This window comes from Sceloporus occidentalis, unplaced genomic scaffold (genome assembly GCF_023333645.1).
Source record: "Sceloporus occidentalis isolate IW3139 unplaced genomic scaffold, rSceOcc1.0.p SCAF_46, whole genome shotgun sequence".
Taxonomy (NCBI): Eukaryota; Metazoa; Chordata; class Lepidosauria; order Squamata; family Phrynosomatidae; genus Sceloporus; species Sceloporus occidentalis.
Genome location: NW_028317026.1, coordinates 2,094,163 through 2,109,641, shown reverse-complemented (window position 1 = coordinate 2,109,641; position 15,479 = coordinate 2,094,163). Strand labels below are relative to the sequence as shown.

Here is a 15,479-nt window from a genome sequence, read left to right as displayed (position 1 = left end):
AGTCTTGCGGGGCAGATGAGTGGCATGAACGCGTCAGAATGCCAGGGTCGTTTGCTCCGTTGGTGTAATTGCTCGGCCCTAATTACAAGAATACATATTACCATGCAAAGGACTCCGTGATAAGTATCACTTTGCGTGGAACTATATTGTCATTGTCGCAACTAAAGTCAGTCTCCATGGATGAAAATATCAGCCATGCTAAAAAGGCACGGTCCCTTTTTGGAGAAAAAAGTCAAAGTTACGGTTTACTGTAAAAATCCTATGACTTTTTCTCTGCATTTGTACATTTCAATGTATTTCCAGTTAAAGACGGAGGACACACTGTTGTTTAACAGCAAACCCTCTGTTCTTATTTACACAGAATGCACAAGCTATGTGCAATATATGTGTATCTCTAAATATGTCCATCAGTTCAGCAAAAGCTCTCAACATTATATATTTAATAGTGTTATAGTCAAGGTTTGATTTGGTTTAATTAATCCGCACAATTTAGTGCCCACAACTCTAAAGTTGTATTTCAGCACTCTGGTCGCAGAGTAATGCCACATCGCAGTACGTTATCTCTTGGTAATCTTAATGTCATATGGGTAAGGAGCGAGTGTGAGACCAAAGCGTCCCTCCAAAATCGGTTTGAATGTATCATCGGCAAAATTAAAAGTAAAAGACTGAAGTAAGTTGACGAACATTAGGAACAATTCCATCTTGGCCAGCTGCTCCCCCATGCAAACACGACGGCCTGTTGGCAAGGAGAAGAGAATATTAATTATAAGTGTGAGAACTTCATTTCTCACTACAATTTATACACAATTTGTCACTGGAGACAGCCAGAGAGATACACCTGCGAAAGCATTTCAGAACCACGTCAGAACAATTTACTATAGAGGGAATATGCTAGCTGTGGTGTGTAGCAAGAATACACAGAATTTCACAAATAAAAACCACTTGGCCCATCTAGTCTGTCCATTTAAACCCTTATAGCGTGATCAAAAACAGGTCACGTGAAGCTCTCCAAATCTAGCCCATCAGGAATGATATTGCTCCTATATTGAGCAGCACTTCCCCAGGAGTCTCTGGTGCCAGGTAGGTCAATCTGCCTGAACAATGCAGCTGCCACCAGAATGTCAATAATTTATCAAAGGCTGGGGAATAATAAAGATTACATTTTAGAAATTACAGTTTTAAACACAAATGTAAACAGCGTTACATGAACATGTTGGTTTGTTTAATTGAAAAAAGTAATCTTTGTGGAAAGTGCAAGACCTTCAATTTAAGTTTGTTAATTCTGTTAGTGTTAGCAATGTGTTTAGTATTCAATACTCTGGAATGAGACAGATCCTCTGCCCAGTTCTCTAGGCAAGCGGGTTAAAAACACTCAGTGAAGAATTCAAATAGAGAGTCAATAAACTTACCAATTCCAAAAGGAATAAATGCTTCTTTTTTAAGGATTTGGCCGTGTTCGTCTATAAACCGACTAGGGTTAAAATCATTTGGATTCTCCCACACCTTCGGATCTCTATGTACAGCCCACAGGTTGGCCAACACCACGCTACCCTTAGGGATCGTATATCCCTGGAACACTAGGCACATATAAAATCAGTCAGCAAGGTTTCCATGTGATAAGCACAAGATAAGAGTGTTATTGAGAATTACGACATGGTCACAGATAAGAAATCTGAGTATTCTTGGATATCAGAAAAATATCAAAATGCATTACTAAAACTCAGTAGATCAGAGAAGCATAATTACGAAAAATAGAATCTTAATTTTACCCTTTCAGCATTACTTAAATCAACAATACGTTATTAAACTAGTGAAATGCTCAGAGGCAGAACAGTAACAGAGCTTTGAAATCCGGTGACTCTCAATCCTTTTTGGTGGGCCTGAGGACCACCGCAAATATTTCTTTTTGAAGGTCCTAGGGACCATAGATATGATAACAGCAGTCTGAAAACCATTATTGTAATACATAGCCATAACTCAAACCCGGAGACAGATCTTGACACGCCCCGCTCTCCGCCCATTTTCTCTTTAAATGAGGGTGTTTCCTGTCGACATCAGCGGGACCGCCCGCAGTGTGCAGTCCTGGCCGCGTCCCGCAAGGGAAGGCTCCAGGTAACCAGAGCTCATTAGTTTCCAAGTATGTATATAACGTGTTCTATTTGCTTATTTATGGGGCATGTCTGCTTCAGCTGAAGTAGTGAGACAGTGGATGTCGATGGCCAAGGACTATGTATTACTATTTATGCTAATGCAAATAGATAAGAAAACCATTCATATTCCATGAAAACCATGCATGTTCCGTGACATAGGAAATGGCGGAGTTGTCCCTGTATGTATATTTCATTGGGTAAGCAGAAGGAATCTGATTGCCCACCCTGGGTAAAATGCTGAGCGCTGGTGACGTTTAAGTTGATTTTGAAATATGTGCAATATTCTTGAAAATATCGACATCCTTGACAAATACAGGATCTGCCTTGGGTGCCAAATACCCTTTGTCATGAAGGGGTTACTACTACATACCTGCAGTTTCAGATGCCATGTGGGGAACTGAAAGAGGGACAACCACAGTCATTCTCTGAACCTCCATGATAGTAGCTTCTGTGAATGGCATTTGGGACTTGTCAGTCAGCGATGGAGGTCTGCCACGTCCGATTACAGTGTCAATTTCAGATTGGACTTTTTCTATTGAAAGGAAATAAAAAATATGAAATGTGTAGCAGGTACATTTGTCGCCATCAGGCCTCAAACACTGCATGTGTAATCTGTTCAGGCAGATTGAGGCTCCTGCATCATTGATCGCCTCCTAAACTTTTAGGACATGGTCCCTGATGCTCGACATTGAGGCATTGCAACAAGACCATTTAAGTGACGTGATCATAGGTCACTTTCTAAGCTTGTTTAATGCCATGCCCTGCTAGGTACGTCATCGGTCGTTAATTGACCATTTTTGCGTGATTTGCCAGGCCTGTCCATAGGTCGTTAAGGGGTTAATTAGGTTTCCATGACTGAACAGCTGCACACAAACCAAAGATCACTATGCACAATGCCAAGTGTCAGCTGAGTGGTGTAAAGTACACAAACACTGAACTGCATGTAATGTTAATGATGTAGCACACAATGACAATGTGATGGTCAGGTGGCCGTGTACTTTTGTTCATGTAGGAGGTGCATAATTATATATATATAATTACTAGTAATATTGGTACTGCAGTGTGATTATATTATATATATATATATATATATATATATATATATATATATATATATATATAAATGTACACACACACAAAAATGTCCACCTTAATAACAGACAGCTTAGCGTGTAACTCCACACATACCCAACATGGTACTGATTGACAATGCACCTTTGTCATGGATATGTGAAAATATTGATTGCTACATTCCATGTGGCATGTTTCCTCTCTAAACTTTGCCCAAGTAGAGCTTCCAAGTAAACACAATCATATCTACCTGACCTCCTCAGGTCAGACAGAAAGCACCAACATAGCTGGGAATTAGCCCATTTTTAAGAGTTCATAGTGAACATCTGGGAAATTATACTTTAAAGGGACCCTGTCATGTGAAATCACCAATTTCTAATATCTCCCAAGACAATGCCTATTCTTCCAGGCTTACTACAAAAAAAAAAGCGTGCACCCCCCCCCCCCCCACACACACACATTACTGTTTACTTTATAAACATTTTGTCAGGTTCTATGTCTCTGCCTAAACTTACTGGATTACACTAAAACTGCAGTGAATTGCCTTAAAAAAAAAAAAAAAAAAAAAAAAAAAGGGGCTGCTTTTATGGTTTTTATTGATATTGGAAATGCAAATAACCTTTTCGCAGTGTAAGAACCTCAAACAGTGGGTTATAAAGAGCTATAAGTTAAAAATTGGAACAAATCCATATACGTCAACGCTGTCTTCTGTTATGAGGTTTCTCTGTCCCTTTAACATGCCACCTTCTCAGACAAATGGAAACCTGCTCATCAGAACATAACCATGTCAAGACACAGGACTCCCCAGGAACAAATAAGTGTTTGAACCCCTTGTATTTTGGTGTCTGAAAAGTGTTTCTTGTTCACTTAAAAAAAATATATATATATTACCTTGTATATCAGTATGGAGACACATATACAACAGAGACCAAAGGAGAGTGTTTGTCGTCGTGTCCGTTCCTGCGATGAAGAGGTCACCAATGATGTAGAACAAATAATCAGTATTGAAGCTGCTCCCTGCCTGCACTTTCAGCTCTTCTTCGATGTGAAGCAGGTACATATCAATAAAATCTCTGGGGTTTTCAGGATCTAAGCTGGACTTGTGTTCTGCAATGATTCTCTTCAGAAAGGCTGTGATGTCTATCACGATTTGCCTGAGCTCTCTAAACGGCCCAAAGGGTAGATAATACAAAAGAGAGCATGCATTGGTCAATATGGCTTCGCTGTTCAAACTGATTTCCAACCCACGGGACATGAACCTCAGCATCGTCTTGAACTCCTCATCTTCATAGTTAAAGCGTTTCCCAAAACTTATGGAACATATGACATTGGAAACTGCATTATTGATGATCTGAAATGGACTGAAGGGCTTTTCTCCAAACTTCAGCATTTCTTCTTTCACATATTTAAACTCTTCGTTGATTTTGGGCTCCAGGCTAAGCTTTCCTAGCCCAAAGTGCCTGAGTGTTGAATGAGAGAATCTTCTCTGTTGTCTCCATACCGGTCCATAGCTTGCAAACACTATACCTGAGAGCAGAAGATGCAATATTTTAGTATTTTGCAGTTTATTATGTGCAATGTCTACATGATCCATGGTCTTATAGTGACATATTTGTACATCACTTGAGTAATGACTTATAGGCTGAGTTAAGTGCCTGGATCCTAATTAACACACCTTAACAGGGAAGTCCCATGGAAAAGAAAAAAAAAACACATATCTCCTGTAGCATAAAACACAGTGCTGTATACAGTAATGTAGGATAGCACTGATCATTTCAACAAACTTCCTTTATCTGCAGACCTGGGGGCTGTCAGTCATGATATTTTGGGTGACGTTCCCCACTCAAACAACACACTGAGTTGATTCTTTACTGTGATGCTTCTACTCCATAGACTTTTATTAGTAACAGTGTCCCGCTGTATGATTAACAAAAAGTCATTCTATTGTTTACCACAGGCAGTGTAATAAGGAGTCTGTTTGTCTAGTAGATTGGGCAAAGATAACAGAGGCAAAACACATCGAAATATCTCTCTAATTTGTTAACTTCTGTAACCCGTTAAGGACCAGGCTGTTTTATTTTTTGTACCGTTTGTGACCAAGACTGTTTTAACACTGTTGCGGTGCTTGTGTTTAGCTGTCATTTTATCCTCTCCTGTTTAGTGAACCCACACAATTTATATATTGGTCTTTTTCAGGAGAAGAAGGGCTTCCTTCAGATACTATTGATCATATCGTCTAATTTCCTAAACCAAAAAAAAAAAATATGATTTTTACCAATAATAAATAAAAATAAATGCTGGGAGTCTCTTTCCATTGCATTAATGTGGATGTTCTGAACTGAATTGTCAGCACTGTGTGTCCAGTGCATGAAAATAAGAATCAGAATAAGAAAATGCTGATTCGAGTACAAGATTGTTAGCTAGTCATATGAAACAAATCATGTATAAATTAGGTTACAGAACACACAAGTCTTTGCTTTTACAGTCTCAGAGTGAGATGACTAAAGTATTGTTTTAGTTGATAAGGGATATTATTTCTTACACCAAAGTCTGTCCTGGGGAAGATGTACCACACCAGATTCAATAAAATCAGTTACTTTATACGGAGCTTTAAAGGGACACTACAGAGATCACATGTACTTTAATGCATATGGTATTCTGCAGATCCTCTCCATAAGCGTTTGCCCCGTTGCCTGCTCTCCAGCTATTTTCCTGCCAATCACACCTTCTTGCACGTGAGATACCCTACTGCCAGTTACCCTAGCAGTGGCTTCACAAATGCCACAGGCTGAGGTTCATTGAGACCACTGTGTCCATGAGGAGAGTGCTCCTACTGATTTCAAAGGGAGCACTTTCCTGCCAGGGGAATCATTGGACAACAGAGGAGTATTTTTTTTCATGTACTCATAAAACACTTTAATATGCATTATTCTTTATTGGGGCTGCCAAGGACACTAAATTGTAAGGCACCCCCATGTAACAACAATCAAGCACTGGAGCTAGTCATTAGGTCCTGGATCTGACTGCGGTAGTAGCCTCCCATAATAGTCTGTAGACCTAATTTTGTTTATGACATTCCATTCTGATTTTGAATTTAGATTTTTTCCCCACAGTTCATCCATAAATAATAATCTAGGTCTTTTTAGAGATGGTGTCGGATTCAATAATATACCATGTAAAAAAAAACTAGCAAGTGCTACTATGTTTGCTTGATATACCCAATGTATATTGGGAAAGTTCATTCTTGGTCTCTTTCCTCTCCAGCTGTATGTGTCAAAAGATGTATGAACCATCTCTAACCAGGGTCTTGGGATTTTGAATGGTAACATTTTGAAAAGATATGACATTTTTTGCCTCCCGTAATAGTCATTGTGCCTGGTGAAGTCATTGACTGGGAGTGTAAGGGCTAATTTACTAAATGGTGAAAAGTTGGAGATTGAAAAATGCAGGGCCAGCTCAGTCATTCTGGTGTGAAAGAAAGTTGTCCGGGTCAGTCCTGGATAATGAATTAAATTATTTGAAATTGAACTAATGTTTAAGCCCCCAAATTAGTGAATAAACATCAACAGGCTTGTTTAGTAAAACGCTCAAGGTATCTGAATGAGAGTCAGTGATGATGTGAATACGGAATGGTAAAGACTCATGTACTCGCCCGGAGTAGCGGCCAAAATTGACTTGATAGTTGGAAGGTAGGGCTCTCAAGGTCTTCAGCTTAATTGTATAGATCACCATGGATAAAGTATTTGCAGTACAGAGCAGCAGATGCATTCCTAATCTTGCCCTGATACCTGTGAAAAACCATATTGCTTTTATCGTAAAAGCATAATTAGAGATTAAGTAAATGCGAGCCATGCAGGATCAGTGACCATGGCATTGCACAACTGCTATGTCTATGAGCTCACTCCTGCCAGCGGAAAGTTCAACCCTGAAGGACACTGTGCATGACAAACAAGTATATTATTGTACCTAGAATCGGAATTATCTAATCTAGTCAATAAACAATGCTTTTTAGTTCAGCACTAAAACACAGGCATTATCAGAACATATTGTGAATTTACCAAAGGTTTAATTCCAGGGCACAATAAATGAACTGCCCCTTTCTACCCAGAAGAAGATAATCACTTGAGGAGGTTCCCAAAACTATTACGAAGTAACAGTAACAGATAAAGGGAATAGGTTAGGTAAGATTTCACATGAATCAAGAATTCCATGGATGGGTTTGTGCAGTACCAGAAGCTATGTCCCTAAGGCTATATTTAGCTACAAAAGTGCTAAATTCAGCCAGTAAGTGGAACAGGACCTTTAACCCCTTAAGGACCGGGCTCGGTTTTTCTTTTTGTACCCTGTGGGACCGAGGCTGTTTTAATACTTTTGTGGTGCTTGTGTTTAGCTGTAATTTTCTCCTAACCCATTTAGTGTACCCACATTCTACTACTTGTCCTGAGTTTAGAAATACCCAATGTTTTTATGTTTTTTTGCTGTTTTTGTAAGTTATAGGGCAATAAGTACAAGCAGCGTTTTATGATTTCCAAACCTTTTTTAACAAATCTGGTCAGTGTGCCTCCATCTCCTCTTTGGAACATCTTTGAAGCCGGTTAACTCAATTTAACCCCATCGAACCATATATTTTTGAAAACTAGACACCCCAGGGTATTCCAAATGCTGTTATTTTAACCCTTTCCATGCACCAATTATACAACTACACTTTGTCAAACTTTGTAATAGTAATTTTTTTTATATATTTTTTTTCACACAAATTGTATTTATTTATAGATATACAGGTTCTGGTATATGTCACTGTCAAACAACCCCCCAATATGTGTTCAGGAACATCTCCTGAGTACAGCGATACCCCACATGCATGGGTTTGTCAGATTGTTTGGCTGGTAAAAGGCTATTTTTGGGGCATGCGTAATCCAGGTGGTCATTTGGTCATTCGGCCTCCATCTCCTCTTTGGAATATCTTTGAAGCGGGTTAACTCAATTTAACCCATTCAAACCATATATTTTTGAAAACTAGACACCCCAGGGTATTCCAAATGCTGTTATTTTAACCCTTTCCATGCACCAATTATAGAACTACACTTTGTCAAACTTTGTAATAGTAATTTTTTTTTATTTTTTTTTTTCACACAAATTGTACTTTAGTTATAGATATACAGGTTCTGGTATATGTCACTGTCAAACAACACCCCAATGTGTGTTCAGGAACATCTCCTGAGTGCAGTGATACCCGACATGCATGGGTTTGTCGTGTTGTTTGAGATTTAAAATGCCACATTTGGGATGTGCGCTTTTTTTCTCCATTTTGGTCAGTCTGTACCTATGCCCTATCTTTGAGCTCGGCTACTCCAATTTACCCCATCAGCCATTTTTTTTTATATTAGACACCCCTTGGGTATTTGAAGTGCTTTTATTTTAACTCTTTGTTGAGATTTTTGAGAAATTTTAGCACTCAAATAATAAACTTTATTTTTTTAATACTTTTTTTATATTTTTTTTACACATTTTGCTGGTACTGGATGGTTCATCTAGTGACATCACTGCATAATTATTTTTAAATGTTAGCATTTTTTCTTTCCATTTTTTTTTTTTATTATTATTTTTTGAATATTTTACTAATCACATTGTGATTAGAAAGCTGGGCTCCATTGACTTGCATGGTTGAATGCAGTACCTGTATTCAACCTGCAAGTGGAGCCAGAGTTCTCTAGAGGGTCTGGAGACCATCTAGCGAATTCTTTCATCTTTATTGGTTTTTTTCCCGGGCCGCCGCCATCCTGCTGATGGCGAAGATCACCGGCAGCTGCGGCTGTGACCGCTCTCCGGAGCGGTCACAGCCCATCCAGAGGTAAGTGTTTGGTGTCATTGGATGCCTCCTGATCGAGGCATTCCAGCGACACCATTTAAGTTTAGGTTTTAGTTTTAAACGCTTTTAAAACGGGCGTGGTATACAATGTATGGCGGCTGTTGGCGCCCCGGGGAGGGGCCAGACATGGCCCCTGATGCCGATCTCGGCCTTGCTGAAGGCCTCGATATCGAGGCATTACAGTAACGCTGTTTAAGCGAAGAAAGTGATCGTTGATCACTTTCTAAGCTTATTTAATTTTTTGAACCGGCAAAAGCCGTTAAGGGGTTAAACCAAATATCTTTACCACAAACACAACATATAGGTGGTTTGCACAGAGGTGTTGTGAATGTCTAGGTTCTAATTTAAGGAATTTTGCTAAAACAGAAGATGATTAATGTTTGTGATAGGTTAAAGGCAAATGGATTCTTAAATGCTTACAAGTTCTTTGTGTATATATTATATATATGTAGCAGAAGCATTATTAAACGCTCATCCACATCTACCAGACATGCCAAGAAATCCAATGGTGCCGCCACAACTATAGGAATTCTGGGTAGGCGAATGCAAATAAAGTCATTATATATATATATATATATATATATATATATATATATATATATATATGATGATCAGGAATATTTTTACATATTAACTATGATTTGTAAAAATGGTACCTGAATATAGCGCGACTATAGTAGCACGACCTCTACTGAGGAATATATTCAAACTATTTGTTTGGAGATAAGTGGTCTCAACATACCAACTTCACCAGTCATTACGAGGAGTGAACCCCAATAAGATTCTCATGTAAGAAAAGATTTGACGGCCTAATTATATATATATATATATATATATTTAATAAAAGCCGTCGCACTGCTTTTGGATGAAAAACATTCATGATGCATACTGACCCTCAACTTACCTGCAAACTCAGGAGATCTCAAGCTTGATGGCGAACATTTTTTTGGGCCTGCGTTGCCAAATTTTCTGTATGAAACCAGGCTGCAGACCTCACACTGCATGTTGGTGCCAACACGTGGTGCAGTGTTATCACCTTCCATAACAAAAACCCGTAACACACACACACACGCATTTACTTAAATGCATACATACATACATATATATATATGACGTGACGTGCATTACAATGCCCTCACAGGAAACCATAGGGTGCCAGGTTTACAGTGGCAGCCCTGGCAGCTTTCACCCCTTTGCCCTGGAAAAAACCTGGGAGCCAGGAAGTGGTTTCTAGTTACCATGGTAATCTGGTTTGTAGAGTCTGCAACAGCACATGGGTTCCAATCCGAGAAGCCCCAACTTGCACCCAACTTTGGCCTTTGTGGCACGCTTGCCACAGTGTCGCAATTGTTGAGGTAGAGTAAACCAGCATGTACTAATGGGATCTGCTGTAGTTATTATGATAGCTCTGCAAATTTGACTTTACATTTCCCCCCTAAGTCTAGGCATGACAGCATTCCATTCATTCAAAAGCAAAATACAACCCCCCCCCCCCCCCAAAAAAAAGTAAAACAAATTTGTTGCTGAAAATGGATGGCTTTTGTGACCTTAATAAGTATACACATTTAAGTTCCAGCTCTTGTCTGTGAGTTATAGAGCGGGACACAATGTGCCAGAACAATGAGAGAGTGGGAAATATTGCCGGTAGGGTCAGTCGCTCTTTTAGGGAAAAGCACAAAGCTATAAAATACGGGATACAGGACAGAAAACCCGTCAGAAAGCTAGAAGAGCCGACTGATCCTTCTGCAGCAGCGGGTTCTATTAAAGTCTACTGGCTCTCAGTTACTGTTTGTGAACACGGTTATTGGGCGACGGGGAATTCAGAGCTCGTGTTTTGGAGTTATTGAGAATACTGTGTGTTGACGAGAAGCACACTAAAGTAACCATGACCCTTGATTTACAAAGATTATGTTGCTGTCTGTAACAACACTTCCACAAATAGTTCCAACAAATGTTTTAGACAGCCTCAAGGATTTACTACCTAAAATAATTTTGTTTGCTGGGATTTATAATACATGCAAATTTTGATTCAGATCTAAAATAAATACATACATACAAGAAGGCAAGAAAAAAAAGGAACTCTTAACCTGATCTTCATCTAAATAACAATAATGAACAAACACAATTTGTTTTAACACAAATTATTGTATTGTTCTTGTCCATATTGAAAACATCATCCAAACATACAGTGTGGGTTGGAAAAAGTATGTGAACCCCTAATAATAAGACTAATTGGAGTATAATGAACAAAACAGGATGAGAAGTATACCTTAAAAACATCCTCTTCTTCGCCCCAAATGTTAAAAAAATAATGTAGTATGTAAAAGAGCGCTTTGATCATTATTATGCTATGATTTTATATATATATATATATATATATATATATATGTTTTCCAGCTATCCCTGTGCATTTATGATCAGCCGTTACAAGGTTGCAGACCGAGTGCAACACAAGTACCCAGGATCACCATCATCATTTCCCCTACAGACCACAAGCTTGGCTTTCGGAGTATATCATGCAACGCGTAGACCAATACTAACAAAAAGCGGATTCATATTTGTGCTTTCTAAACACATACAGAAATTCGTGACGCAATCATCAGAATACTAGATTTCCGCACATGATCTAATTCTACAACTAAATAATTAAGATACTGGACTCAGAAAGGATACCTTTATCCAGAAGCTTTTTGAACCATTTAAGTGTTTTATTCACTAAAGGGAGAGTTTGAAGGAGAGTTGTGGTTACAACTCCTTGACTTGACTACTGGCAGGGTTCTCGAATGGCTGACCTGGTCTTGTATAATTCGGGTTAGCCAGGGGTTGACCCTTTAATCAAGAGGTCAAGGAGCTGAAGTGCTCCTGGCAAGTCTCAATGTAGATCTCCACCATATGTCTCACCCGACCAGTCTTATATCTAACCCTACCTTTCCTCTTTGTTATGATGGTCACCATGGGGACGCTCGGTCGGTCCGAGAACACTTCAGAGTGGTTAACCATGGCATCCTTCACGGTGTCAAAGTCGTTGAGGATGACTATGAGCTGCGTGCCGATGTAAAGACTGTACATCTTCCCGTACGTTTTAGCCATGTTGGTGAGAACAATATGAGGGTATAAGAAGGCGCCCCTTCGGGATGTCCCGGCCGGTACCCTACTCAGCCTCCCGCTGTCTTTCCCGAAACTTAGCAACTGCAGCAGCCGCCCGGGCACAAGCATAAAACCGAAGTTACCCAGGAAGGGCAGAGGCGTAGGGCCAGGAGGGGTATTCCTAGACATGATCAGGTAATAGGCCCACAAGGAGCCCATCAGCCAGTACAGCCCCACGAACGACAACGTGTATAGGAGCACAGCTGACATAGTGAGATGTTCAGCCGGAGGGAGCCAGTAATGTATGAGCTCCCGCCATGACAAGCTGTCCTGCGCTAGTCCCGCCATCCCACCGCTAACCGTCTCACTGACAGCCCGCTTCCCTGTCGCGGTCACTGCTTGCTTTTATAGGGTCGCTCGATCGCCTAATGTTGCCAAACATTACGCCAGCGCGGCACGAACTACTAGCGCGTCTTCTAATTTGCTGAAGAGACGGGATTCCCGCCGCGGGCTCCGCCCCCTTAAAGGCGCGCATCGCGTATTAACCCGAAGACCGATTTTAGCTTTAGCGAACCATATTTCCGTAACGCGTCGTCTGCCTAGACAGTAACGTACCTAAAGGGGGCGATCCGCCCTGAGTGTCACTCATTAGCGGGCTACCCGGATAGCCGCCTGACACGGACCCGCAGCTCACTGCCCGAGCATTGAATGAGGAAACTCAGCAGCGAGCTGCGAGCCCGCGTTAGGCGGGCGTCGAGCCGCATAGACGTCTGCACGGCTGGCCCCCAGACGAGTGAAATCAGCCAAGGAGGTAAGGGGGTGCGAGAGAGTGAATGTGTGAGTGGGTGAATGAATGAAGGCAGTAAGTTAGTGTTTAGGGACAGAAATGGCACAGGCAGGCTGATTGGGGGTGGGGTAGAGGTGGCACAGGCAGGCTGATTGGGGGTGGGGTAGAGGTGGCACAGGCGAGCTGATTGGGGGGTGGGGCAGAGGTGGCACAGGCAGGCGGATTAGGGGGTGGGGCAGAGGTGGCACAGGCAGGCGGATTAGGGGGTGGGGCAGAGGTGGCACAGGCAGGCTGATGGGGGGGGGCAGCAGTGGCAAAGGCAGGCTTCAGAGTCAGAGCCCTAACATGTCAATTTCTGGCTTAGTGTATAGCAATACGTTTATACTGATGTTTAACCCCTTCGCGACCTTTGCCGGTTCAGGACCGTCATAACAAGAAGGTCACTAAATGACCTTTGACGGTCCTGAACCGTCAAAAAATTAAATAAGCTTAGAAAGTGATCAAGGATCACTTTCTTCGCTTAAGCGGCCTTGCTGCAATGCCTCGATGTCGAGGCATTCAGCAAGGCCGAGATCGGCATCGGGGGCCATGTCTGGCCCCTCCCCGGGGCGTCAACAGCCGCCATACATTGTATGGCGGCGGACGCCCGTTTTAAAAGCGTTTAGGAGGCGATCAACGATCGCCTCCTAAACTTAAATGGTGTCGCTGGAATGCCTCGATCAGGAGGCATCCAGCGACACCAAACACTTACCTCTGGGTGGGCTGTGACCGCTCCGGAGAGCGGTCACAGCCGCCGCTGCCGGTGATCTTCGCCATCAGGCAAGATGGCGGCGGCCCGGGAAATAAAACAATAAAGACGAAAAAGTTCGCTAGAGGGTCTCCAGACCCTCTAGAGAACTGGCTCCACTTGCTGGTTGAATACAGGTACTGCATTCAACCATGCAAGTCAATGGAGCCCAGCTTTCTAATCACTATGTGATTAGTAAAATATTCAAAAAAAATAAAAATAAATAAAAAATGGAAAAAAAAAATAAAAAAAAATGTGCTAACATTTAAAAATAATTATGCAGTGATGTCACTAGATGAACCATCCAGTACCAGCAAAATGTGTAAAAAAAAATATAAAAAAAGTATTAAAAAAATAAAATAAAATTAAAAAATAAAGTTTATTATTTTGAGCAAGTGCTAAAAATTCTCAAAAATCTCAACAAAGAGTTAAAATAAAAGCACTTCAAATACCCAAGGGGTGTCTAATATATAAAAAAAAATGGCTGATGGGGTAAATTGGAGTGGCCTAGCTCAAATATAGGGCATAGGTACAGACTGACCAAAATGGAGAAAAAAAGCGCACTTCCCAAATGTGGCATTTTAAATCTGAAACAACCCGACAAACCCATGCATGTCGGGTATCACTGCACTCAGGAGATGTTCCTGAACACACATTGGCGTGTTGTTTGACAGTGGCATATACCAGGACCTGTATATCTATAACTAAAGTACAATTTGTGTGAAAAAAAAAAAAAAAAATTACTATTACAAAGTTTGACAAAGTGTAGTTCTATAATTGGTGCATGGAAAGGGTTAAAATAACAGCATTTGGAATACCCTGGGGTGTCTAGTTTTCAAAAATATATGGTTTGAATGGGTTAAATTGAGTTAACCGGCTTCAAAGATATTCCAAAGAGGAGAGGGAGGCACAATGACCAAATGACCACCTGAATTACGCATGCCCCAAAAGTAGCCTTTTACCAGCCAAACAATCTGACAAACCCATGCATGTCGGGTATCACTGCACTCAGGAGATGTTGCTGAACACATATTGGGGTGTTGTTTGACAGTGACATATACCAGCACCTGTATATCTATAACTAAAGTACAATTTGTGTGGAAAAAAAAATAAAAAAAATTACTATTACAAAGTTTGACAAAGTGTAGTTGTATAATTGGTGCATGGAAAGGGTTAAAATAACAGCATTTGGAATACCCTGGGGTGTCTAGTTTTCAAAAATATATGGTTTGAATGGGTTAAATTGAGTTAACCGGCTTCAAAGATGTTCCAAAGAGGAGATGGAGGCAGACTGACCAGATTTGTTAAAAAAGATTTGGAAATCATAAAACGCTGCTTGTACTTATTGCCCTATAACTTACAAAAAACAGCAAAAAAACATAAAAACATTGGGTATTTCTAAACTCAGGACAAGTAGTAGAATCTATTTAGCTAGTTTTTTTACTTGCTTTTTTAGGTGAGTAAAAGATTTTTCAAATAAAAGTCATAAAATGTTTTTTTTTCAATTTTTCACCATGTTTTTTTTATTTTTTTATAGTAAATAAGATGATACGATCAAAATAATGGTATCTGAAGAAAGCCCATCTTGTCCTGAAAAAAACAATATATAACTTATGTGGGTACACTAAATGGGTGAGGAGAAAATTACAGCTGAACACAAGCACCACAAAAGTGTCAAAACAGCCTCGGTCCCACAGGGTACAAAACGAAAAATGAGCCCGGTCCTTA

General features: G+C 40.5%; 1 protein-coding gene across 1 annotated transcript; it reads right to left on the bottom strand.

The window, feature by feature from the left end:
• Positions 1-557: 557 nt before the first annotated feature.
• LOC149289318 (cytochrome P450 2U1-like) lies at positions 558-12,444 on the bottom strand. Its single transcript, XM_089490781.1, has 5 exons — positions 12,018-12,444; positions 4,113-4,748; positions 2,521-2,682; positions 1,410-1,577; positions 558-736 (listed from the first exon to the last, which is right to left on the bottom strand). The coding sequence occupies exons 1-5, from the start codon at positions 12,394-12,396 to the stop codon at positions 558-560; spliced, it is 1,524 nt and encodes a 507-aa protein (XP_089346907.1). The 5' UTR covers positions 12,397-12,444.
• Positions 12,445-15,479: the final 3,035 nt, after the last annotated feature.

Excerpts from the sequence above, each read along its gene's own strand:
- LOC149289318 (XM_089490781.1), bottom strand. The coding sequence starts at position 12,396 with ATGGGCTCCTTGTGGGCCTATTACCTGATCATGTCTAGGAATACCCCT. Across the intron at positions 1,578-2,520 it reads CATGGCATCTGAAACTGCAG|TGTTCCAGGGATATACGATC; the intron begins GTATGTAGTAGT and ends ATATGTGCCTAG. Across the intron at positions 737-1,409 it reads ATTTATTCCTTTTGGAATTG|GCCGTCGTGTTTGCATGGGG; the intron begins GTAAGTTTATTG and ends CCTTGCCAACAG.